This window comes from Camelus dromedarius, chromosome 32, assembly GCF_036321535.1.
Source record: "Camelus dromedarius isolate mCamDro1 chromosome 32, mCamDro1.pat, whole genome shotgun sequence".
Lineage (NCBI taxonomy): Eukaryota > Metazoa > Chordata > Mammalia > Artiodactyla > Camelidae > Camelus > Camelus dromedarius.
Window position 1 is genome coordinate 5,611,781 of NC_087467.1, and position 24,907 is coordinate 5,636,687.

General features: G+C 54.6%; 1 protein-coding gene across 50 annotated transcripts in view; it reads left to right on the forward strand.

The window, feature by feature from the left end:
* The window catches only part of CELF4 (CUGBP Elav-like family member 4), a 287,892-nt gene that overhangs the window by 65,089 nt on the left and 197,896 nt on the right, over positions 1 to 24,907 (forward strand). For 49 of the 50 annotated variants that reach the window (XM_064481443.1, XM_064481490.1, XM_064481455.1 and 46 more), the window contains exon 2: positions 11,921 to 12,003. In XM_064481443.1, the coding sequence (XP_064337513.1) occupies positions 11,921 to 12,003 (83 nt within the window). Of the gene's footprint in view, positions 1 to 11,738; positions 11,805 to 11,920; positions 12,004 to 24,907 lie in introns of those variants that run through there. The other variant, XM_064481489.1, reaches the window with a different exon arrangement.

The window sequence follows — 24,907 nt, forward strand, 5'->3', positions numbered from 1 at the left end:
GTGTTTCCTGTCACCGTTTGTGCCACTGATAAGCCCTAACCTGGCTTGGCGGGCATGCCTGTTGCAGGCATAGTGTCTACCTGGCGTCTCCTTTAATACGGAGGTCTGGCTTTCATAACCTGGCCAATGATAGACTATCTGTAATTGGTTGCAGAATGAGTGCGTGAGTGAAGCACCTTTCATTGCATCCACAGATGACAGCTTCCTGATTCCAGTCACGTGGTTTTTTGGGTCTTGAGTACAAGTCAACAGATCAGTCAGTTCCATCTTCGTCCTTGGTGGGTTCCATGGGCATGTGGGTAGGTGTCTGGGAAGAGATGACATACTGCCAGGCTCCATCCCACCACCCCCCCAAAGGTCACCCTCCCCACTTGCCAACTGCCTCTTGCCACCTTGGGCACCACCTGTAGGTCACCAATGAAGGAAGGGTCACTGTGCGTGGCTCTGGTTCTTCCTAGGATGGGGGACAGCTGACTCGAAAGCAAAAGCCAGGGCCCCTGCCCCTCCTAAAACGTGAACACATCTCTGTCAGGGCTTGAGGGGCTGGCTCACTGAAGTCGGCACCCCAGTCACATTGGCTAACTCTTTCTTGCTGCAGCCCTCAGGTTAAATATTGCTAAATGCCTGTGCTTGAACTTATTGATGTTGGGTGAAGCCCAAAGCCTGGCCAGAAGAGTGGCTTGAGTGGCGGAGATCGTGAGGGCAAGGCCTCCTCCACCGAGAGCTGGACCATGGCCTGCCTGCACTGAGCGAGATTGTTTTTCTGCTTTTAAAAACAAAATCACATTTTCTAAACATCGATCCTATAACATAGGACTCCTGGCTATTGGTCTTTTCAAAATAGCCTGCCTTGGATGCTGAGGTTGGGACTTCTTGGTTGGTGTGCTTCTATCTATTTTTTGTGTCCTTTAAGTGAATTAGGACCTGTTAGGAAAGAGCCAGAGAAGAGAGGTAAGCTTAATTCACCTCACCGGGCAGGTCCTGAGTGCCTGTGTGCAGTCAAAGGGGCTCAGCGCACCCCTCTCTGATTCTGGGCAATTCAGCTGCTCTTATGAGGCCCCCGTCCCAGGGCTTGGTCTGGAATACGGGAGGAGTCCCGTGGGCTGTGGTCCAGTTAGGGAGACAGAGTTCCCACCGACGAGAAGAGCAGAAAACTGTTCAAGCCAGCTCTCGTCTTAATGTTTCAGACACTTGGATGTGGAAGGGCTTGTTGGAGGGAGAAATCAACAAGGGCTGGGAAGCTGGGGAAGGTTCCAAGGGTGGGAGGATCTGGTAGAGGACCCAGAAGCAGAGGCGGCATCCCGGGGTGGGGAGGAGCAGGAACAAAGGCCCGGAGGTGACATGGACACCCACTGTGGGGGAGTGTGGTTCAGGGTGGCTGAGACAAAGGGACAAAGGGACTCGTCAGTCCTCTGCCTTGCGAGTCTGATCGCCTCTCCTTACATGCGAGACAGGAGTCAGAGAGGCTGACCTCCACACTGCAGAACATCATGGGGTTAGAGAGCTGTCTGTGGATATGTGGGGACAGTTCCAGGGGGCATGCCAAAGTCCTCCACGCTCCCCTCTGCATGGGGAAGGGGATCCTATGGGGAAAATGACCCCCTCCCCAGTTTAGCCTGTCCAACCACCATGTAAAGCTCCAACAAGGGGAATTCAATGGAACTCACAAAGCCTTCACTGAGCTCCCTCTGTGGGCATAAGACCTGCACACTTCCAGCAAAGGCTGGGGAGACTGGGGGCTCAGATTCTGCCCGTGTCATTCCCGTACACAGAGAAGTCCAGCCCATCAGGCCGGGGCCAACAGCGTGCCTAAGTCAGTAGTGAGGCTCTGCATTTCGGGCCAAACTGGGGAGGAGGGAGAGGCGATCTCCATATCAGGCAGGCAGGCGCAGAGGCGGGCAGGCCGAGGGCGGGGAGGCTGAGACCGGGGAGGCTGCTGGTTTGTCTCTCAGAGCATTTAGACGAGCCTCGCTCTCTCTGGCCCTGCCTGCTACCCATCTCCCTCAGTGCAGCGACTGGTGGTGTGTGTTCCTGTGCCCGACACACTGTGAGGCCAAACAAACTGAAACGTCTGAGTTTAGAGCAGAGAAAGGTCCATTGTAGGGCCGAGCAAGGAGGGCAGGGTGGCTCATGCCCAGAAAACCCTGAACTCCGGGGAGGGTTTCAGCAAAGCATATTTAAAGGGCAGATGAGGGACAGGGGTCACAGGGTGTGTGATCAGCTCGTGCACAATCTTCTGATTGGTTGATGTCAAGGTAACAGGGTGGTCAACACTATCAACCCCTAGGCGCCTGAAGGTCTGGGGGCCATGTGCTCTCAATCATCAAGTAGTTAATTTCTTCCTTTTGGTGGTGGTTTTCAGCATCTGAAAAAGTCAGGAAATAAACATGAGATACTATTACCTGGGTATTTCAGAGAGGAGCTGCAGCAGAGGAAATAGAGTCTGTCCCCACAGGGTCTTGCTGGATTACGGTGGGGTCACACCGACGAGACCCTTGAGAGCCCCTTTCACATGGCGCTCGGTGAGCCGTGGTCCCTTCCCACTGAGTCACGCCTGGCCTTTCAGTAGGTGTGCCCTGATCTAAGAAAATTCAGAACAGGAAGATCTAAACTCCTGGGCCAGGTTAATTAGAAGAGGACGCAGTTCAGTTTCTCGACTCTCGCATTTACCTTGGGATTTGTGTGAGGAGTCAGTATCCTACATGCATCCCAGATCCAGCCATGATGCTCTGATGGGGCCCTCTGCGGAGGAGCCCAGGGCCTGACTTTGACATTGGAGAGGGTCCCGGGAGAAGAGGGAAGCCAAGAGCATGAGGCCCAGGGAGGCCCCAGAGACCTCAGTTGACTCCACCTGGGCCCATGTACGAAAAGAATAAGGTCATCCCTGAGCTCCTTACCCCAAATCCCAGCAATGGGGTGGGGGTGTGGAGGGAGGACCTCTCCCATCAGGGTCCCCACTCACACTCCCCTAAGACACTGCCAGGGCTTCGAGAGGAGGTGACAGGAACTGAGCCCCAAACCAGGTCTCTGCTCCATCACCAGGCAAATCACACAGCCTCACCCCACCCCCAACCCCAGTTGTCAGATGCTGATAACATCCCAGTCTACTGTGCGGTGTAAGAATCATGAGCTCATGGGCATGGCGGCATGGTGGCAAGTAAAAGCTCTCTGCACGGGTGACAGGGAGCACTCTGTGCTGTCCTGGGGACCAGCAGGAACCACCAGCCCAGATCAGGGGCACAGAGGCAGCCCCTTGGCTGTGGGAACAAAACCCAGCACATGTGTCATGAGGCAGGTTTTACTTGTCCCACAGGCTGGGCCTTAGAAAGGCTGACACCTTCCCTGGGCCAGCCCCCAACCCCAGAGCCTCATGGGCCCATCAGCCCCAGCCACAGACGGAGAACTCTTTGCAGAGAAAGGGGTGAGGCCATCAATGTGTCATGTCCACTTTTTGTCCTTTTTCACAGTGCCATAAAGATGCTGTAGGCGACACCAGACATGTAATTCTCCAGTGCTGAGGGTGGAAACAAGGGCAACTGGCAGGGACAGACGCTTGGCACAGGCCTGCCTGCTGGTCCTTTCATCCTCCGAGGTCCAGAGCCAATGGAATCCCTGGATCTGAGCTTCCTGAGCCCTACCCATGCCCAGCAGGAGGAGAAAGAGAGGTCTGGTCCCATTTTCTGGGGCTTCCCAGGCTAGATCTGGGGACATCCCCCAGCCCCGTGTCCATCTTTGTCTTGTGGCTGCAAAGGGCATGAGGGCTGAGTCACGGTGAGTGGGGCCCAATGCCCCATGGGACACAACCAGCTTAACCCTGAGAACTGCTTGAACTTGGAGCTCACCTGCAGCTCAAACTCCTCTGGAATTTCTAGGTTGAAGAGTTGACGCAGGAGGGCAGTGTCGAGCCCAAAAGCAGGACAGGGGCTGAAGGTGGGGTTTCAGCACTGGAGGGCCTGAAGAAGTGAGCAGGCCAGCAGCCCTGATTCATTGGCTGAGGGCGCCATCCATCTCCATCTCCTGACGGCCATCCCCTGCCGGCCATCCCCTCATCCCCTCCACCCCCCAATCCAAGCCCGGCCTCCTCAGAGGAAGATGGATGGCTCCCGCCATCTCCAGGAACCTAAGCCGAAGGGCAGACGTCCCATTCCAGACCCTCTCCACACCCGGCTTCCCCCTGCAACCAGCCATCTCTCCCCAGCCTTGCAGCTCCCTGTCACCCAGCCAGGGGCCGAGTGGCATTTAGCAACCACTGCATTCACTGATGCCTGTCACTGGGTAAAGAAGGGGATGCGGAATTAGCAGCTCCTATAGTAGACTATTTCCACCTGGGCAAACACACACAAATGCAGAGTAGACAAAGATATGTATTCCAACTGCCCACTGAGAGGGGCCATCGCAAAGGGCTTTAAGAGATGCTGGGCTTGGTGTAGTCAAGGAAGGCTTCCTGGAGGAGAAGCTTCAAAGGAGAGAAGCATGGAGGAGGCAGCAGGAGAAAGGGTGCTGTTCTGAGGATTAGGTTTCCCCCGATGGAGGTAGAGAAGTGAGTCAGAGCCGTGTTCTGTGGGTAAGCATCGTTCTCCCTGGCTGATGGACTGAGGGAAACGTCAGCAGAGAACTCCCAGGGAGGAGGGGGAGAGAGGGAGTGAGGCCAGGTGGAAAGGCCTGGGGAGACTGGAATGGCCAGGCGGGGTCCTGGGGAGATGGCAGAGGGATCACCCGGCGGCCAGGCACTGGGAAAGAGAGTCAGAGACCATGGCAGACCCCGTGGTTTCTTTCTATGCCTGTTACCAGGAGCTCACAGATTATCCAGGCACTCACAGATCAGAAGGGCGACGAGGCTCAAATTTGGGGCAAGCCATGAGCAGTGGTCAAGGGTGCAGTCACACAGGAATCACGGAAGGGGAGACCACGGTGGCTGAGCTAGGCTCTTAGGGCTTCCCTGAAGAGCATGACCCAAGTGATGGGTCTTGAAGGAGGTGCAGACCCGGGGCAGGCCCAGAGGTGGGAGGACATTCCCAGAGGAAGAGTATGCGTGTGAGGAAATGGTCTGCAGTGTCTCCCACACAGGGAAGGGAGCATCTGCTCCAGAAGGCACGAGGGAGGCCGCCCTTGGCCACCCAGACGGCTGGGGGCAGAGGCTGGATGGAGGGACAGACGGGGCTTCAGGACACCAGTAACCCTCTTTCCAAGGATGCTGAAAGACATCCCCGCTCCCCTTCCCTCTATCCACCCCCAGACAGTCTGCCTTCATTTCTGGCAGTGGGGCCCCCGTCTGCTTTGTAAATCTTGGGATGAGAACCACCAAGGAATGCAGCTCTGAGTGTGGGGTTCCCGGTCCCGCAGCAGGTGGATGGGTGGAGATTTGGGGCAAAGGAAACCACTCTAAACAGGGACCCTCTCCTTGGCCCCTAGGTCTGGCTGGTTGGTGTGTTTCCTGCTCCCTTCCCCTTCCACTCCCCCACCCCACCCCTAGCTTCCTCTTACTTCCTCCCCGCCAGCCAAGGGCAGGGCACGAGGATCCCATGTCTTTTTAAAGTCCAGATCTTCCTATTCTAGGGCCACCTTCCTCTGGCTAATTCTGTAATTTAATTAGTAGGAAGCCAAGGCCCGGCTGGGATGGGAGGAGGGAGCACTTGGGAGCCTTCCCTTCCGCGATGATTACACCCCCTGGCTTCAGCCCTGTTCAGAGCTGGGCAGGAAATTGTACTTCCTTCACTTCACAATGACAAGGGCCTTTTATCCCTGCACACGGGGGCTTTGTAAATTACTGCCATCTCCGTGCAATTAATTCCATGGCGCCGCGTTTCTTCCCCACGTGGGAGAGGGCACCCACCCACCTCCTCAGGATTCCGAGGCGCCCCTCGCCCCATCTGTCCAGGCTGCCTTGCTGGAGAAGGGTGTCTGCCACCCACCTGCACCCTAGCCTGGCGACACCCACTCTGCCTGCCCCCTCCAGCCCCTGGCTGGGTTCACTTCTCCTGGCCACTCCGTTCCCCTCCTTTCCTTCTCTGCCCCCAGTGCTTGCTCTCTCTTCAGTGCCCCCAGGCCTGGGTTTCTTTCCCCCACCCTCATGGGCTCCCTTGGTCTCCCTGCCCCTAGATACCTGGGCTTAGAAGATGCTGTTTCCACCCTTCACAGAGTTGACAGTCTATTCAGAGACATAAGACATGAAACTGATAAATAGAAGGATGAGTAAATAACAAGGGTGAGTGGGAAAAGGTCAGATGGCGGCATAAGGAAATGTGAGTGTGGACCAGTGTCCAGTGCGCCCAGTGGAACCAGGAGCAGCAGAGGAGAGGCCGGTGGGGCAGGAGGGAGGGCAGGGGGTCCACCTTGCGCAGGGAGGCCAGGTGATCAGCTGTTGGAGGTGGCACGGCGGTGTGACTTTTCTCCAAATGGGGTCTTTCCTTGCCCCTAAACTTACCCCTGCTGACTTCCAGTCTGTTCCTGCTCCATCAGGCTCAGTTCTATTCCACTCAAGCCCATGACTCAGGAGGTGGGGGGCTAGAAAGCGCTGGCCGGAGGGGTGGGAGAGGCTGGTGACAAGCTGGTGCTGGGAGAACCATCCCAGACAGTGGGCCGGGAAAGGGGGGAGCTGAGGGGAGAGGTCCAGCCTCACCCAGAGGTTCCCGAGCCAGCTCAGCAGTTTCTCACCTCAGATCCCACCCTCAGCACCACACAGCCGGGCCCCAGGAGAATGGGAGGGAGAGGCAGGGAAGGGGAGGAGGCTCTTGTTACCGAAGGTACATTTGTGTACGCACCATACCACGAGGCCAAACTGAAACATGGGGTTTGGAGCAGAGAAGGGTTTATTGCCGGGCCAAGCATGGAGCACAGGGTGGCTCACGCCCAAGAAAACCTCAAACTCCCCGCAGGGTTTCAGCAAAGCATACTTAAAGGTCAGGTAAGAGAAGGGGGTCGCAGGGTGCATGATCAGCTTGTGCACAATCCTCTGGTTCATGTCGAGGTAACAGGGTGGTCAACACCATCAACCCCTAGGCGCCTGAAGGTCAGGGGGCCACGTGCTCTCATCATCAAGTAGTTAATTTCTTCCTTTTGTCAGTGGTTTTTAGCATCTGAAAAACTCAGGAAATATACATGCGATACTATTATCTGGGTGCTTCAGAGAGGAGCTGCAGCAGAGATGGGAGAGGGGTCTGTCCCGGAAGCCCCACAGGGTCCTGCTTGGTTACACTCTGGGCTCCATCATGGATTCCATTCCTCAAACATCAGCTTCTGGGACTCAGGGCCACAGGATCCAAAGGAATACAATTTACAGCTTGCTGGGTGACAGGAATCTGCTTCAACGCCCATCGGAGAAAGCTTTGAGGCAGGGCTATAGTGGGACCCACCCACAATCATCTCCCTCATGAAGAATCTGCCAAGTAGCTAATGTCCTACAATCTCTGTCCATCTCCTGAGATTGGGCCATGGGTCCTGCATCCTATCTGCCTCACCCATCTCTTTTTCACTTCATCTTCTTGTTTTAGCAAGGATTCTTTTTCTTTAAAGTTAATTATGTAAGTGACACATGAATCCATTCTGGGTCTAAATGTGCCAAACAAAACAAAAACTGTTAAAGTCATGGGAGACATCCCTTACCTGCCATGCTCCCTAGTTTTAGCTTGGGGTGACCCCTTGTAGACTTTGTGCTACGGTGGAGTCACAGATTTGGGCACAGAAGGAAGTCGTGGAGAAGTCTCCGTTGTATACACACAGTGTCTGCAATTTCACAACTTGTTCTCCCCATCTGACAATTCGTCTTTCCACATTGGACATTTAGAACCATTCCATCTTTTCAACTGCTATAGAGTATTCCACAGTTTAAATAGAAAAACATTCTGGCACTGGGAAACCTTTAGATGATTTTCAACTTTATTGCAACTCCAAACAGCCACAGTGGACCCACATTCCCTCCTCGTGAGTTCCAGTGTTAGTATACGTGTGGGATCAGGCCTGGGGAGGGAAGTGTTGGGTCTGAAGGCAGGGAAAGGTGTCCGAGCCACCAGCCCCAACCCTGAAAAGGGCGCCTCCATCATCAGACCATCTCAAGTTTTTGGTGTGCGGAGCCAGGTACCAGCCTTCTCCCCAACACTGTCTTGGATCAGAATGCGGCTGCTCCCTGGAGAATCTCATTTTCCAGCTAGACTGGGAGTTCCCAAGGGGCCTCACCGGGCGTGTCTCTGTGACACCTCAGCTCCTTAGAGGAAAGTGAGACAGCACCATCCTCACAGCTCGAAACCCCCTCCTCCACTCCTGTGAGGAGCGGCCACGAGGACAGGAAGTCACGGCTGGTTTAGCAAGGGTCCTGTGGGTGAGGCTCGGGTGCCCCCTCTCCGCTGGCCACCCTGGGTCCCCACCCCAGCCCCCACCCAGGCCCACTGCGTTCTGCAGCACGCTGTGACAGTTGCTGTTCCTTCAGGGATCCGCCCCCAGCAAGGGAGCAAATGTGGTCCCTTCAAGCACCCAGAGTCAGCAGTTAATAACAGCGTATCCACATATGCCTTTTGAAAAGAGCCGCAGTGAGACAGCTACCTCTCAGAATGGACAGTCAGACATGGCGTTGGGCTGGCTAAGGAGATCGCTTCAGCAGGCCTTGTGGGTGGGCACCCATTGGCCCCTGTAGAAGGCTAGTCCCTCCTCACAGAGGCGTGGAGGGACAGAGGAGGGACTCTGCCTCTCTGACCCCCCAATCCACAAGAGGGACTCTGTGTTTACACCGTGCTCTGTGGTTAGAGTGCTCTGCAGAGGAGGTTCAACCTGCTGGTCAGCAGGTCTCCTCACCAGCCTCTGGAGGGAGTCAGAGATGAGGAAACGGGGGCTCAGAGAGCGGAATCAGGAAGTGACCCCTGGCTGGTAGGGTCTCTGTACGGAACCATGCAACCGCCTTCTCCGGGGGTGATCTGTGGGGAGAGAGCAGGGGAGGGACGTAGCTGCACCATCAGACCCTGGGCAGATGGGCTCAAGGACGCCTGGGGCACAAGAGCCCTCCAACCAGGGCCACCCATCAGCCCTCACAGGCACCCTCTGTCCCCCAACTATGGACATCCAGCGTGGCTCTGTGTCCTCAGGGTCTTGATTAGCTCCCAGCTGGCTCCAAGCATCACTCCCGTCCCCCCCTCACCTGTTGGAAGCCTCAAAGTAGCCAAGATGTTCGGGGTTCAGTGCTCTCGACATGTATGTGTTGAGCTCTGCCCCTTTCTGGGCACCAAGAACCAAGCAGGACTAAAACAAAGTCAAGCTCCGTCCTCATCTGAGCTGGGGGAGACTGCCAATCAAGGAACAAACACACGCTATCAATACGTTGGGGTGAGGGGCGCCAAAGAGAAGAGCAAACAGGACGAGGGGTCAGAGAGCAGGTATGTGTCGTGTGTGTGTGCGCGCACGCGTGTGTGTAGGGGGTGCTATGTTAATGAGTTCATAATCTATGAAGAGGTGACATTTGAGCGAAACCTGAGGGAATGAAGGAGCAGACCGTGAGGACAGCAGGCTGGGCTCAGTCTGGGCAGAGGGAGCCACCAGTGCAAAGGTCGGAGGGCAGAGCATTCCTGGCGGGGCTGAGGGGCAGGAAGGAGGTGGGAGAGTGAGCAGGGGACGAATGGAAGGAGATGAGGTCAAGGGGTGGAGATGACAGAAGAGGTCACACAAGGCCTGGGGACAGGGGTCTCCAGAAGATTGTGGTTCACAACATAGCCATGAGCTCCCTCAAAAAAACTGACAGAAATTCCTGGAAGCTGGACAACAGCAACAGATTTTTTTTTCTTTTTTTTCTAGAATCCTTCCCTTGTTATCCTGGGCCAGGGAAACAGTGTAGCTACTTTCTCTCCCTCCTCGTCCTCCTCCTCCTCCTTCATTTTCCTCCCTCTTCCTCCTCCTCCCTCATCCTCTGTCTCCAAACCTGCCCCTGACCTTGTCCTGAGCTGGCTTGCCTGCTTGCAGCAAGACAGCGGCTGCCTCCTAGATGCAGGCAGGCACGGGCGGAGGACAAGGCCAGTGAGGGGACAAGAGGAAAGAGGCCCCCGGAGAGACAGGCAGCAGCACGAGGGACGACGTCACAGGGGCCTCTGACCGCTATTCATTTCAGCTCCCAATGTCTCCATCAATAACCGTCTGCCCTGACCAGGAGGGAGGAGCAGAGAGTGGGGAGGAAGGTTGATCTGGGGTCTGGATGGGGAGGGATGGATGGAGTCACAGAGAGGACCGTTGGCTCCTCCCAGCCCAGGGCAGGAGCTGGAGGGAGGGAAGGCAGAGAGCCCAGGGGGACCCGAGAGTGTCTGTCATCCAGCCTTCCCTCCTTGCTTCCTTCTTCCCATCTCTGTTTCCCTGACACATGGATTCCCTTCCATGTCCTCTTTGAAGCCAGGAGTGGAAGGGAGGCAGGACCAATTTTTACTTTGGAAGAGGAGGAAGGGAGTCTTCATTTTGTTGTTGAGGAGTCAGGAACTTTAGGGGATGGAGGGAGCACTCTGTGCCCTGGGAAACAAGAGGCCAGAGCGAGCCTGGTGACAAGGTAAAAGACTGGCACCAGCAGCCCACGGGCCTCATGAGAAGAGGGACTGGGCTCCAGGGCCTGGCACAGAAACTGGCACAAGGGCACTTAGGAAATAGTTGATAAATGAGAATGACCAAATGGCCAGCTGTGGCCAATCAAGAAGGGAGGCTGACTTAAGATAGACTAGATCAGACAAGGTAGGCTGCCTGGAGGAGGTGGACCTTGGAGGATGTGAAAATGGGGAGAGAAGGCATACCAGGCGAGGAGACTGTGGGAGCAAAGGAAAGGGGGCAGTGGTGAACACAGAGGGTTAGGAGGTCAGATCATGGGAGAATCAGTGAAACAACGGAGGGAAAGAAGACTGTGCAACAGAGGAGGCAGCCAGGTGGCTTTAGAAAATTCTGAGGCTACAGTGCCCCATAAGACCCAAGCCTGCTCTTGGCTGAAGTTGGCTTTTTGACTTCCCCTAAGGCCCCAGCCCCACAAGCCACACACAGACACATCTGCGGGCAGAGGAAGAGGCTCTGACATGGGACAGTTTGAGGGAACTCGCAGAAAGCCTCTCCCATCAGCAAGCATTCTCTTTGCCTTGTCACCATGATTGAAGGGCCAGCATTAAAGAGTCACCCCTTGAGTAAGGCACAGTGCTCTGAGAAATCCAGATTCCCCAGTGAGGCGCTGTCAGAATCCCGCCATGGGAAAAGTGGACTGGATCTTGTGGACCACGCAGTCATCACTCTCAGTTTCCACATGAGGAGACTGAGGCAAGACAGGGGACATGACTTCCTGGAGTCACCCAGGGAATTAGAGGCAGAGCAGGAGCCTCGAAGCCCTGTGGGAAGGGTGTGAAGATATCACTGCAGATGTGACAACGGACTGGTTCAGGGGACAGATGGACAGCCCCATTCATTTTATTAGGACAGCCTGGCCTGGGCCTCCTTACAGATGGAGCCTTTATTGGGAAGGCTGAAAGTGTCCCTTCCACATCCCTCCTAAGGGGCCAGAACAAGAGTTCATGGTCAAGTGTGACTAGAGGCGCTGGGGGTGAGGGGTGGAAGCCGCTCCTTCTGGGAGGTATTGGGGCTGGAGCTGAAACAGACAGAATGGCACCCTGAGGGAGGCAGGTACCAGGGCATGGGACAGGAAGAGACCCGCAGGGAGAGGGGGTGTGGCGGGGGTGGGGGGGTGGAGATGCAGAGTGGGGAGACTTCACCGAAGGAGCAAAATAGAAAAGCAGCGAGAGGGACGAAAACCAGACACACAGGAAAACGCAAAGGCAGGAAATCTCGAGTAGAGCGCACGGAAGAGAGAGGTGGAGAGAGGGACCAAGAGCAGGGAGGGGCTGGAGACGCGAGGGCGGGCGGGAGGGCGCGTGGGCGGCCCGGGGGCGCCCCACTGACCCTTCTCGGCGCTTGTTTCCCTCCCTAGGCTGCGCTTTCCTCACCTACTGCGAGCGTGAGTCAGCGCTGAAGGCCCAGAGCGCGCTGCACGAGCAGAAGACTCTGCCCGGGGTAAGTGGCGCCCGCCGAGGCGCGAGCGACGGACGCGCCGACAGGGGGCGACTTCGGGAGGCCGGGCTGCTGCGCAGCGGGCGAGGGGGGCTGCGACCGCGGCGCCGGCCTTCGCTCCGGAACTCGCGCGCCGCCACTCAGGCCCCCCGAAACGGCGAGGCGCGGAGCCGGGAGGCGGGCGCGTGGGCGCCAAGCTCAGACCTCCCCGGGCGGCCTCCGCTCTCCGCCGTCCAGGCCCGACGGAACGCCGGGCGGGGGACGAACTTGGCGATGGTCGCAGAGCTCGGGCGCGGCATCTCCCCTGGCCCCCTGGGGCGCCGCCGATCGGGTCCCTCCTCCCCGCGCTGCCCGCGCGGACAGCCCCGGGGCAGGGACGCGGAGTGCCTGGGGCCCCGGGAGCCCAGAGCTGCCTGCGCCGGCGCCGCGGGGCCCCTGGTAACAGGGCCGCCGCCGGAGCAGCCGCCGATCGACGTCGGACACTGGCTGTTCCTGGGGTGGGGGCCGGGGCGGGAGGGAGCGCCTAGCCGCCCGGGCTCGGCGCCGCGAGTGAGATCACCGCGGTTTATTTAAGGAGCCAGCCCTCTTCTTTGATAAACTATCGCGCCTCAGCCCTGGTTTATAGCTTGTGTGCGGGGGAGAAGAGAATTATTTATGGCCCCCCTAACTGGGTGTGATATCAGCCATGGCTATTATCGAGGCTAGTTCATCACCATAAAATAAGAAGTGTTCCTCGGGTCAAGGGTCCGCACGGTCTCTCCTGTGGGTTCAGAGAGATGGGAGGGGGGCGGCGGGGGGAGATATACGGCTCACCGAGTGTCTAAAGATTAATGGAAAGATGTGAATGTTTGTGGGCATAATTTAAAGAATTTAAAACTGTACCGTTTTTGAGCTTGTACAATGGACCCTGCAGGGAAGCACGTGTGTCCTACATGTGTGCTTGCCAATATTTACACATGCATGTTTACATTCTTACCAAGCAAACCGTGTGTAAACACACGTTTCCATTTCTGCCCCACAGCGGGAAAGGTTAACCAGGTAGACAGAGAGAAAGCTCGACCTGGGGAGGGGGGCAGCCTCAAAGATCCTTTTTTACCCGTTTAGGGGTGGGGAGGGCCTTCCTTCCATTAAGACAGCCTTTGTATTGTATTTTGGTGTTTGTGATTGCAAAGCACGGGGCTGAGTCATCTTAATAACACACCCGCGGATGCAAATGAGTAGAAATTGTGCACCGTACAGGTTTTCGTGTGGAGCCCAGCTCTGGCACGGTGGCCGTTCCCCAGTTGGTTTTTTAGTGGCGCGGCTACATGCACATATATTATAGTAATTACTTTCTGGGTGCCCTCTGTAAGATGGCAGAAATATGCTCCACATCGCCCCATGTTATGTGTGAAGCATAAAGCCATATTGTAAGATAATCAAAGGCTTCTGAGAAAGGTTTGTGCTGATTAATAAAGTGTTTATGGTACTTTGTTTTGGGGGAGATTGTGATAGATATTTTAGAGCCACCCAAATGGAATAGAAAATACCACATTGTTATGGGAGGCCCTTCATCAGCTTGAGAGAGATTGCTGGGGAGTTTCGTGATGGCTAAAAGCCTGGAATTAGATGGGGAAACAGAAAGAGAAGGTGGGAGGGGGAGGTTTAGGATTTTGAAGGGGGAGAGAGGCTGGGAGAATTTCAGTAGTGAGTGTGGATTGCTCAGGATCTAACATTAACTTGCGGTTGTTTATTTTACATATAATAGAATAGCTAAATGATGGAGTGTATTAGTTCTTTAATAATTTATAGAAATACTTTGATGTTGCAGTAATTACATTAAAGGTCACATATCAAAGGTAATTTGGTTGAGCAGCTGTGATGGTTTCTCAGAAGCAATCAATACCACTGTCCGTGGTGCTGATTTCACCAAGGGGCCTGCCAGATTAAAGAAGGCTTATTACCAGGCAGAAAGGCCCAGGGGAAATCAGGAGCACATTGGAGCGACGCGCCAGCCCCTCTCCCACCGATAATTAACACTGTTACCCATAATCTGTGCTAATCCTTCATACTGGGAGATCCAGTGGCATTTTCCTGAAACCACAAAGACAAGTTGGGCAAGTTTGGGAGAAAGGACAAAAAGAAATGTGAATATATGTTGAGAGATGGGAGGGGTGAGGAGAGAGGCCAACAGGGGAGCTAAAACGTAGCCTAGAGTCCCCTTGCAGTGCCTGGAATGCCATCCTTTCTTCAGAGGCCTCCCGGGGAGACTCGTGGTCTCAAAGACCTCATCACAATTCTCAGGGCAGGTACAGCCCACAGGGCGAGGGACCAGGAAAAAAAGGCTGGATTGCAGCTTGAACTTCCTAAGGCATGTTGTCCCCACACAAACTCACATGGAGACAAATGAAAAACAAGATGACAACATATTAAAGTGGAGTCATTTGGATTCCAGAAAGCAGGACTGGTGTTATTACTATTGGTTGGTTCTCTCCTTAGAGATCAGAGAAAATGATCCACTGGCAAATGGTGGGAGGGGACCAGGCAAAATGCTCCCACCCACCTGAGTAATGGTTGTTCTCACCCACTGAGATGGTGCTCACGGCTGCCTGTCTGGTTAGGGGGTGGAGAGACCTCTTCTTGTCTGCAGTGACCACCCTAGGTGACCTGGTGAGCATGCTCTGTGTCTGACTAAGGAGAAAGAAATTGGAAAAAGAACCTGGAAACTGGTAACCTCAGCAATTTAGGCACTTTTCCAGACTTCAAAATCCATTCAGATCAATCCATTAAAATCAGCCCTCCACTTTCGCACTGAGGAGAAAAAAGGGGAGAAGATGGTACAGGCGGTCCGTTCTGTTTCCCAGCAGGTTACAGAGCTAGCATCCTTTTGGCAGCAAGGAAAACAATCCCACTGTTGCCACACACACACACACACACACATACACCACTACTAAAAACAATAACATAACAACTGAGGCAGAGCCAGAGACACCCCTCCCACGTGTCCTCATTTGGGGACTGAGAAGGGGAACTGACATTTCTCTTGGGATAAGTGGGAGCTCAGAAACCAGACTACGATGGCTATTTTTACAAGTCAGAGGTCAGGATCCTTGGGAACCAGTCTAACCAGCCTCTTGGATGCCTAATGGAATCATCCCTGGACCAGTATTTCAAATGCATTATTGTTTTTGAATTTGGCATGACTTCAGTAGAATGAGATTAGTAAACCACAAAGCCTCATCAGGGTCCCTTGGAACAGTGTCTTCTGCCAGCATCTAGGCAGAGCGATTCCCCCTTCTAAACGCTCCATCTCCATCTCTCCCTCACACTCTCCATCTCACCCTCTCTCTCTCCTGGCCCCCTGCTCTCTCCAGCTCATCTTCTTCCATTCCCAAAATTTGTTCCGTCATTTCTATGGTATGGTCGACATGGTTTCTCAGTCCATCAACATGAATTTCCTGAGTGTGTGTCGGGCACTGTGCTAGGTAGGCATCCAGGCAGACACAGAGATAAGAAAAATCCATCCGCACCCCTCTTGGAGCTGTCCATCAAGTTGGAGACAGAAGCCAGTCATACACACAAAAATACCGTCAACAGTACAAGACAGCACGTTATTATAAAATGGGTAGTGTGGAAAATAGCTCCAGGGTAATCTTTATTAAGCACTTCCTATCTGATGGGCATGATGCAAACACATCACCTCCATTACTTCATTTTATCTTCACAACCACCCTCTGAGAAAGATACCATGAGTATCTCCCACACATGAGGAGACCCAGGATTAGAGAGAGTAAGCAGTTTGCCCAAGGTCACACAATTAATAGTGGCCAAGCCAGGATCCGCACAAGATCCCTTACAAAAACCCAGGACACCCATCTCTCCTTTCTAGTGCCACCAGTTGCTTTAGAGGGGACCCAGATGACTATGGGGTGCAGGAGTTGCTCCAAAATGTGTTTAAGATATGGGCAGGGTGCGAGGAGAGTTGGGAGGAAGATGGATGTGTCAGAGGAGACTGCTGGTCTGAGATCCAGCCTGGAGACACGGCACGCAGGACAGGTCAGGAGCCGTGAGCTGGGCAGGAGAAACCCCCTCGGAGAGCCCCCCAGGACCTGAGTGTGCACAGGAGGCCTCTTGGAAGGACGCTGTTCCTTAAAATAGGTCCCCGCTGCTTAGTCCCGCTTCCCCCTGCCTTTGGAACTTTGCAGGGAATTGTCTTCCAGGAAGAACCCATCTGTTTCCAAAGTTAGGAAGGTAGGGGTGAGACTCCGATTAGAGGAAACCAGACCATATGGCTGGACAAGTGGTGGACTGCATGGTCAGCAGTAGCCAGCACTTTGCCCCTGTGGCAGCAGAAAGGGCTCCTCACCAGGGCTATGGACGGGGAAGAGCTGGGTCCAGTTAGCAGGAGGCCTGGAAGTGGGGAGAAGAGGGAGCAGGCGGGGGGAGGATGCAGGGGGAGAGTGGGAGCTGTATCTGCTTGGTAAACATTAAAGTTCCAATTCACTAGTTAAAGATTGGCTTTTGTGCCCTCACTTCGGCAACCTGAGAATACAAAGCAAACCCACGCTCCTCCGTGGCTGCCTCCCATCCCCACCTGCTACGTTCAGCCCGGGAGACAGGCCACATCACTGCCATCACACCTCGCGACTCAGGTCCCCGCCACTCAGGACGCGTCATTTCCATGGAAATACAATGTGACCTTCTTTGAGTTTACCAGGAAAGATGTTAAAATGGAAAATTAAAAAGAGAGAGAGAGAGAGAGAACTCAATTGGATTTCTAGCACTGCTGTCTCATGATGTGTCTCCTGTCTCTTCCGCCCACTTTCGTTGCCCCAAGTCTCATCTCCTCTTTCTTTCTTTCTCTCTTTCCCTTTTCTCTTTATGCTTTGCTCCCTCCTCTTGTCTCTCCCTTCTGGTCACCTTCCTCTTCCTCTTTCCCCTTCTCATCTCCCACCTTTTCTTTATCCTTCTCCCTTGCCTCTCCCGTCTCTCCCCTCTCCTCCTCCTCCCGTACACCCTCCCTCTCTCTCCTTCTGCCCACCCCACCTCTACCTTGACACCCACTGGAGGCTCTAGAGGGACCACCTCCAGCTTTACTGGGACTTCCCCAGTGAGGCCCATCTCCCTCCTGACAGCCCTGGCCCAGAAGGCTCCATCTCATTTTATGTACAACTGTAAAGATGAATGATAAGTAGAAAGGATGCAGTCAAGAACAAGATGAATAAATTATAAAGGGCAAATGATGACAAGACAGGGGTCCCCAGAGACATTGATAGGATAACAGAAACTAAAGACGAATTTATGATGGATGTAGTTAGCATGTACGGAGGCTGTTAATTCTTCCGGGTAGTTTGACAACTTCTAGTGATTGGCGCAATCAAAGCATTTCATTTTAGAGGTGTGATGTATTTCCACTTGTCCGTCCTGCGAGCACAGTGTTGGTTTTCATCTCTACGCAGTGAGTTGGGGCCCATCATCAAGTGTCTCTGCTTCACATGGTGGGGTCACGAACCAGATCCCCCAGTGCCTCCATCTTGTGGTCCTGTGGTCCTTCTCACTGAGTGCGTTGGCTTGGGGGCTGCTGTAACAGAGCCCCACAACCCACATGGCTTAAGTAGCAAAGTGCCACCAACTTGGGGGCTTAAACAACAGAAATTTATGGTCGCACGGTTCCGGCACTGGAAGACGAAGACCAAGGAGTGAGCAGGGCTGGTTCCTTCCGAGGACTGGGAGGAAGAGTCTGTTCCATGTCTCCCTCTGCACTTCTGGTAGCCTCAGGCATCCCTTGGCTGGTAGATGGCGTTCTCATGCCATCACACTGACTTCCCTGTGCGCATGCCCATTTCTGTGCCCAGGTTTCCCCTTATGGAAGGACACCTTATGAGATTTGGACCCAGCCTAATGCCCTCATCTTAACTTGATTATATCTGCAAAACCTGTTCCAAACAAGGTCACATTCACAGGATCTGGGAGTCAGGTCCTCAACATCTTTTAGGGGGAAGGGCACGATTCAACCCATAACACTGAAAAATGAGCAGCCCCATGGCTCTTCCTTGGCAGGGAGAGAAAGGTCTTCAACAGTATTTGAGTCACCAGGTAGGGGTGGGGGGTTCCCACCAGCCTTTCCTCTGCATCTCCCCTTGGCCTCGTTCTTCCCTTTCTCTCTTGGGGAAATGAGTGACATATCTTCCCTCTTTTCCCATATTTCCTAAAGAGAGCCATTCATCCACCCTTTTAGGGCAGTGATTCTTAACAGAGAGTAGTTTTGCCCACCAGGGGACATTTGGACATTGTCTGGAGATGCTACTGATACTCAGTAGGTAGAGGCCAGGGGGCTGCTGAATACCCTATCGTGCACAGGACAGCCCCGCAACAAAGAGGATTCCAGCCCCAAATGTCAGTAGTGCTGAGGCCCCTGTGCTGGGACCAAGGACAGGTGGAAAAAGGCACAGTGGGACCCGGGGATGGGGCTCCCTTCTCTCTTACTCCCTGGTTCTTAGTCACCTGGGGGTCAAGCCCAAGGGTCTATAGAGTGTTTGAGGGGCGAGGGTTTGTCAAGGGGCACGTGCTCAAATGGTGTAAGCTCGGGGTGGGGGGGAGCAGTGGGCAGCGGAAGAGGACAGACCCCCTGCAGGCATTCGAGGGCGTTCCTGGTTGGCCGTTCACACACTCCTACCTGCGCATGTTCAGCATAGACTTCTTGCCCAGCTTTCTCATTTTATCCACACAGAACCCGAAATCTGAGTAAAATGAGTTGAAGTTTGCTTGTGACCCAGCTGGGACCAGAACCCAGCCCAGCCCCTCCCTTGGGAACAGCCCCCATCCCGACAGGAAGTAGATCCGGCAGGCAGGCAGGCACGTGGAGTGTCAGAGCCTGGGCTGGAGCCAGGGAACCTGGGCTCCTGGCCCCCACCTGGCCGCCATGAGCCAGGTGCCTTGGGCGAAGCGCTTAGCTGGGAACCTCCCTGGGCCTCCACCTCCTGGACTGTGGAAGGAGGCTATGGGCCAGATTGCTCCTGGAGCCCCTTCGAGCTCTGACATTCTTTAAAATTCTAAGAATAATAGACTTGGCATTACTCACATTATTGAAGACAGGGAGAGGAGGGGAGAGTGGGAGGGTGAGGAAGAAAAGTGTCTCCCGGCCTCCACTGCCGGACTCCCTCTGTGACAAGCGTAATAAAGTGCAGGTCAGCTCTGTCTCTCCCTGATGCAGACCAGACAGGCGGCCTGTTCTTGAGGGCCAGCTCCAGGGCAGGGCTCCAGGGAAGGGCTGGCTCCCACTGTGTCCACACTGGCCCCTCGGCCCTAAACCTTTCTCCTGCCCTCTGCTCAAGTTTCTTTCTCAGGAACTTTCTCCAACACTTGGCCCTAGCATGTTCTGGATCACGGTTGCCATCACCCAAGTCAGCAGCAGCAACGTTTACAGAATACCTGCCCCGGGCAGAGTTCTTTTTTGGGCGGGGGCGGGGGTTGCCTGGCATCAGAAAAAATGAGTGAGACACAGACTCGTTGCTGAAGGAGCTTACAGTCAGGTTTGGGAGGCAAGTGTGGAGACAGCGCACGACCCAGAAAATATCTTTAGGTGCCAAAAAAAAAAAAAAAAATCGTAGTGCTGGGAAGTGCCCGGGAATCCAGCTGAGAGAGATCTGGGGACAAAACAGGATGTTCTGGTGGAGCCCACTCTGCCCAACCCAGCGTGGTGACCTCCAGCTTCCAGGCTCTTCCCCCTCTGACATCCTTCATCGGTTGGCTGAGGTTATCATGGCAACATAAAGATCTCACCGCCTGTAAACTCCTCGGGCTCCTGTCACCCACAGAACGCAGCTGGATGCAGACTTGGTCTCCCGGCCACAGCCCTCCAGGTCCATGCAGCTTCTGCCCAAGTTCATCTCCTTCCTTCAGGCTCCTCTTTTTATCCATCTCATTCCCTCTGCCCTGAGAGTCTCTCTTCATCCCTGGAGGCTCAAATCCAACACCGCTTCCCCTGTAATGACCCTCTGGCCCCTTCCAATCCTGCGTGGCACCCAGCGGGGTGTTGGTTCCATGCTGCTCCGTTGACTCCACTTTTCAGCTCCCAGAGTCCCCATCCCCAGAGATTCCTGTACTCGCTTCGTTGCCCAGAGCTGACTCAAGGGGTTGGGGGGAAAAGGGGCAGGGGGCAGGGGAGAGGTTCTGTTTCTGCCCAGTGACTTCACCTGCCTGGGCATCACCCAGTAGCGTCCAGCAGATCCATTCTCAAGGCTCCTCTTCCATCCATATCACCCGCCCCCTCACTTGTCCCCTAAAAAGTTGTCAGCTCAGCTCGCTCTGCGAGGGTACATTGGGAAAGACAGGAATGTCTCATTTTATGGTCCTGGGTGCCTGGAGGAAGCGCTCTGTGGAAGGTGCTTTGTCCTGGGCAGTCGCAGCTGGTGCAGGCATGAGTGTGTCTCAGCAGTGGTGACAGGAGTGACGGGCTTCCCTGCACACGTGTGAGCTGGAGGAGGTGGAGGAGGGGAGGGTCCCAGGCTGCCTCGGTGGACACACCCGAGTGAGTCTGTGTGAGGCTGCTTGAGGGTTTGCTGACCTTTCGCCAGAGCGCGAAGCAGGGAAGCAGACTGTCTGTGTGAACTCCTTCTCCGGGATGGATGTACTTTAGGACTGCAGGCGTTTCCTCTAGAGCGTGTGCACATGGGCGAGCAGAGAGCCAGGCGTCTGTGTCGTGGGCCTGCATCGTTCCAGAACGGTGGGCTGCCAAGTCCCATCAAAGATGGGGCACCCTGGGTGATGATGGCAGAAAGCAGTGTTGTTTTGCTGTTTTTGTTGTTGTTGTTCAATTCTTCGTGAAAATAGTTGTTATAAAGAGAAAAGGGCTGGAGTTCAGGGCTCCGGTTTCCTGCGGCTCCAGGGTGTGTTTTGAGCTAAGGCACTTGTGGTATGTCCTTGATGTGACCACCAGGAGGCGCCAGGCAGGTGGCTCCCGCTCCTGGTGGCTGAGTGCGCACAAGGCAAGTGTGAGCCTGGGCTGCCCAGATCTGTGCCCGGCGGAACACTCCGCTCCGCTCCACCCTTCTGAGCACTTACAGCCTGTAAGGACGACACCAACCAGCTGGATGACTTGGCATCATGACCTTTCTGGGCCCAATTCCTAATTCCAGAGCGAAAATTTATGAGGAGGCTCTTCAGATGCTGTGGACGGCTGTAAATCCAGGTACTATTATGAATGATAGAACAGTGATGTGAGTGTGGTTGACTTCGGGGTCCTTTGCCACAGTACTGTCCAGTGACTCCTAATTCATTAATGAAATAATAACAGGACAATAACACTGTGAAATGGTCAAACGTGTGATTTGGACTATGAGTCTTACTACATTTCAGAAGAGGGAGGGACTGTGAGCTGGAATGACCAGAAAGGGCCTCATGGACGGGGAGACAGAATCCAGGTGTGTGTTAGGGAGAGGAAATTGGGAAGGTAGTAAGGAGAGGAGGCTTCGGGGAGCCGGAAAGTCTGGAGTTTCCTCCTGGAGTTAGGGATGAGGATGGGGATGGGGAGGAAGTGGTGGGAGAAACCAGCCCGGCTTTCTCACACTGCTGCTCTGCAGAACCTCCATCCCGCAGCCTGCAGGCCCCATCACCTCCGGGCACATGAGTCCCAGACATCCTGCTCACTCTGGGTGTGGTGTGGGCACCAGCAATCCCTGCCTCCCCCCCCCCCCCCCGCCCACCCACCACAGTCCTCCCCGGGCCTCAGGACTTAACTCTACCCCCGCCTTCATCTAGGAAGCGCTCCCAGGATGCTCTAACCCACATTGGCCTCCCCTTTGTCTGAGCAAGGTCAACAGAGCCAGGGGTCTAATCGTCCCTGGCTCAGTGTGGACTTGGGCACATCTGCATCACCAAGTGCTTGTTCAAAGTGGAGTCTTCAGCCCCGCCCAGACTGTCTGAGCCGTGTCACTCAGACTCTACCCACCACATTGTAACAAGATCTCTAGGAGACTCAAGTGCACAAAAAAGTTTAGTAACCCCTGGCTTAGCTGTAGGCCCTGAAGGATTCTCAGTTTGAGTATTCCCAGAAGCAGGCTTTAGAAGAGCATTTGAGTGCAAGTGGTTTCTCTCGATGGTGACCCCAGAAAACACAAAGAGGAAGTGAAGGAGTGTGACAGGATGACACCTGTGATTCACCAGTGCACTCTGTGGGCCTGACATGTCACAAATATCCTCTCATTTATTTGTCAAAACAGCATCACACAGGTGCTCTCAGGGAAGCATTACCAGCGCTGTCTTACGGACCAGGAGCCTGAGGGGAGGGGGCTGGCTCCAGGGCTCGCACTCCTTCCACGTGACGTCCTGTGGCACCAACCCCTGTGGAAAACCAGAGATTTGCAAGGGTAGGAGTGTCATCGTCTTCCTCAGTCTCTGTCACCCGAAGGTCAAGATCAGGCTGCTCCCACGGGAGACTCTGGTGTGACTGCTAGACTCCTACGGGGCCAAGTGTGTCACTTCCCACAGGTGTCACCACACACCAGACCTGCTTTTGAATTGGAGAAGTCATGTTCTGCCTGGGAAGAAGAGTTAAATTCCAGAGCCTGCTCTGCCTGAAGCCTTACTGGTTGCCCTTGGGGAGCCACTTAACCTCCTCGAACTTCAGTTTCAGTGACTGAGGTTCCATTTGGCTGCAGTAGCTTCAACAAATGGAGCATTGGGCTTTTGCATCTCATAGAGTCTGGGGTCTAGGGTGGGCTTAGCAGTGTAAAAATGCCAGCATCAGAATCTCTTCCTTCATGGTTACAAAATGGCTGCCCTGGCTCCATGCATCACACCCACAGTCAAGCAGAGTAAGTCCAGCTGTAGCTGTCCATTTTCTCAGGAATGTGAAAGATTTCCCATAAGTTCCTCCCCAGTAGAATTGTGTGTGTGTCTCACTGGCCAAAACTGTGTCCCTGACCACTCTAGCTGCAAAGGAGGCTGGGAAAGGGATTATCTTGCCAAGAATGAAGCATATATCTGCCACAGTCAAAATGTGCTTCGGTCAGTGAGGGGGACGAGGGGATGGATGATGGGTAGGAGCCAGGAGAGTCTCCCCTATTGGCTTCCTAGAAATGGGTGGGGGTTACAGCAGAGCACGCTGGACAGGGCAGCAGCCCCACCCCACACACTGGCAGCATTTGCCTTCAGCTCATATCATGACCCGATGCTGTTAGGAGGAGGCTGATTCAGAGTCATTCCAGAGTGTGTTCTAAGAGATGCTTCCTCAACACAGCACTGCTAACTCAGCGTGTTTATCCAGCTACTGACGTGGTTTCTAATTCCATGGAGTTCTTCGTAGGGGATGAAGATTTCAACCCCTTGGGTACCATATTTTTATCTTCTACCTCTTTCTTAAACTTGTAGCCTTCTGTGTCTCTGCATGTGGCTTAGATATTAAAGAGTCCTGGCCCCTGTGCCGCTCGACAGCTGTCCCCACATCACAGGCACTCCACAGCCATGTCTCTGCTCTCACTTTGTGGCCTGGTGGGTGCCACAGACCTGAAAGTGGCCCCGCTGGTTCTTGGGGCCAGCAGCAGAGGCGACAAGTTTACTTTTCAGAAACGGAATCAACAGTAGTTCTGGTCTGTTGTCAGGAGCATGGAATGAGGCGCGTGTGCTCTGTGCCAAGCCCACCTGAGAAGTGAGAATTTGTCCTCTGTATTAACTTTGTCTGGGCTGCATTGAAAGTCAGGAGGGAAGGGTCAGAGACAGCCCTGGGCGGGCCTGTGTGTCCCTCTGCTCCTCAGACCCTCCCTCGCGGCTCTGCCTACAGCACCCAGCCCTCCCCACCCCCAGGGCATGGGCTGTCCTGAGGGTAGCGAGCCTCTAGCCAGGGATGTGTTCAAGCTGAGTTTGAGTCGCATGGGGCAGGGGGTGGCCAGGGGCTGGGAAGGGAATGCAGTGCAGGTAATTTCTGCACTAGATAAATCATTTCTTGGAGGCAAGCCAAGATTCTATGACTTTTCTCTGTATTTTAGTTGCGTCTCCGTCATAAATGGACCCGCCAGTGCCGATCCAGTCCTCAACCCCCAGCTAAACCTGCTAACCCACATTCTATCCGAGGAGACGTGACCACTCCAGCCATCCCAGTCTCTTCCTTCTCTGAAGACCCTCAGAACTTACAGGCCAAACCCACCACATCACTGGGCAGACTCAGGCCCCAGATTCAGCCAACCCAGCTTCACCACTCTGAGCTGTGGGACCTTAGGCAAATCTCTTCACCTCTCTGTGCCTGGGTTTACTCCTTTAGACCCCGGGATGTCAATAGTGCCTTCCTCCAAGAACTGGTGCATGAAGTGATGCTAGCAGAGCGCTGAACACGCTGTGGCCATGTGTCTTTCCACCACTGCTGCTGCCTTTGCTGTGGCCGTTTCCCCCACCCTTACCCTGGGGAGGAGCGAGTCTCCTGGCCTGGCCCCTTCTATCTGCCCTGTCCTCGCCCCTGTCTGCCCCGGGCTGGAGGGCGACTGGCCCGGGGCGCACAGCAGCAAAGCCTCCCAGCCGCATAGCTAACACAGGGCTGGCCAGGTCGGGGGCTGACAAGTGTGGGAGGGTCGGGGACATCCCCCCGAGACCTCTGGTCCTGTCCCTGCCAAGGCCTGGCTGTGCTTAAACAGAGTGGGGTTCAAGATCACCCCTCCCTGCTCTGCCCCCTGAGACGTGTTAGCTAAGTTTGTGCTGACAGTTTGCACAATCCTCATGTGAGATTTACACACTTCCCTCTTCGTACCCCATTCACCAACCCCCACCCCAAAAAAGGGCAGCACCCCTGAGAACCAGGTGAAAGGACCCAGGAGATTTAAAACCCTCACCAGTGAGCGCAGAAGCAGAGTCACACCCTGGCACCCACGTGGTTTAGGATGGTCCAAGAGGCCCTTCGAGGCAGGGCGACCCAGGGATCTGAAATGAATATGCATTCGGC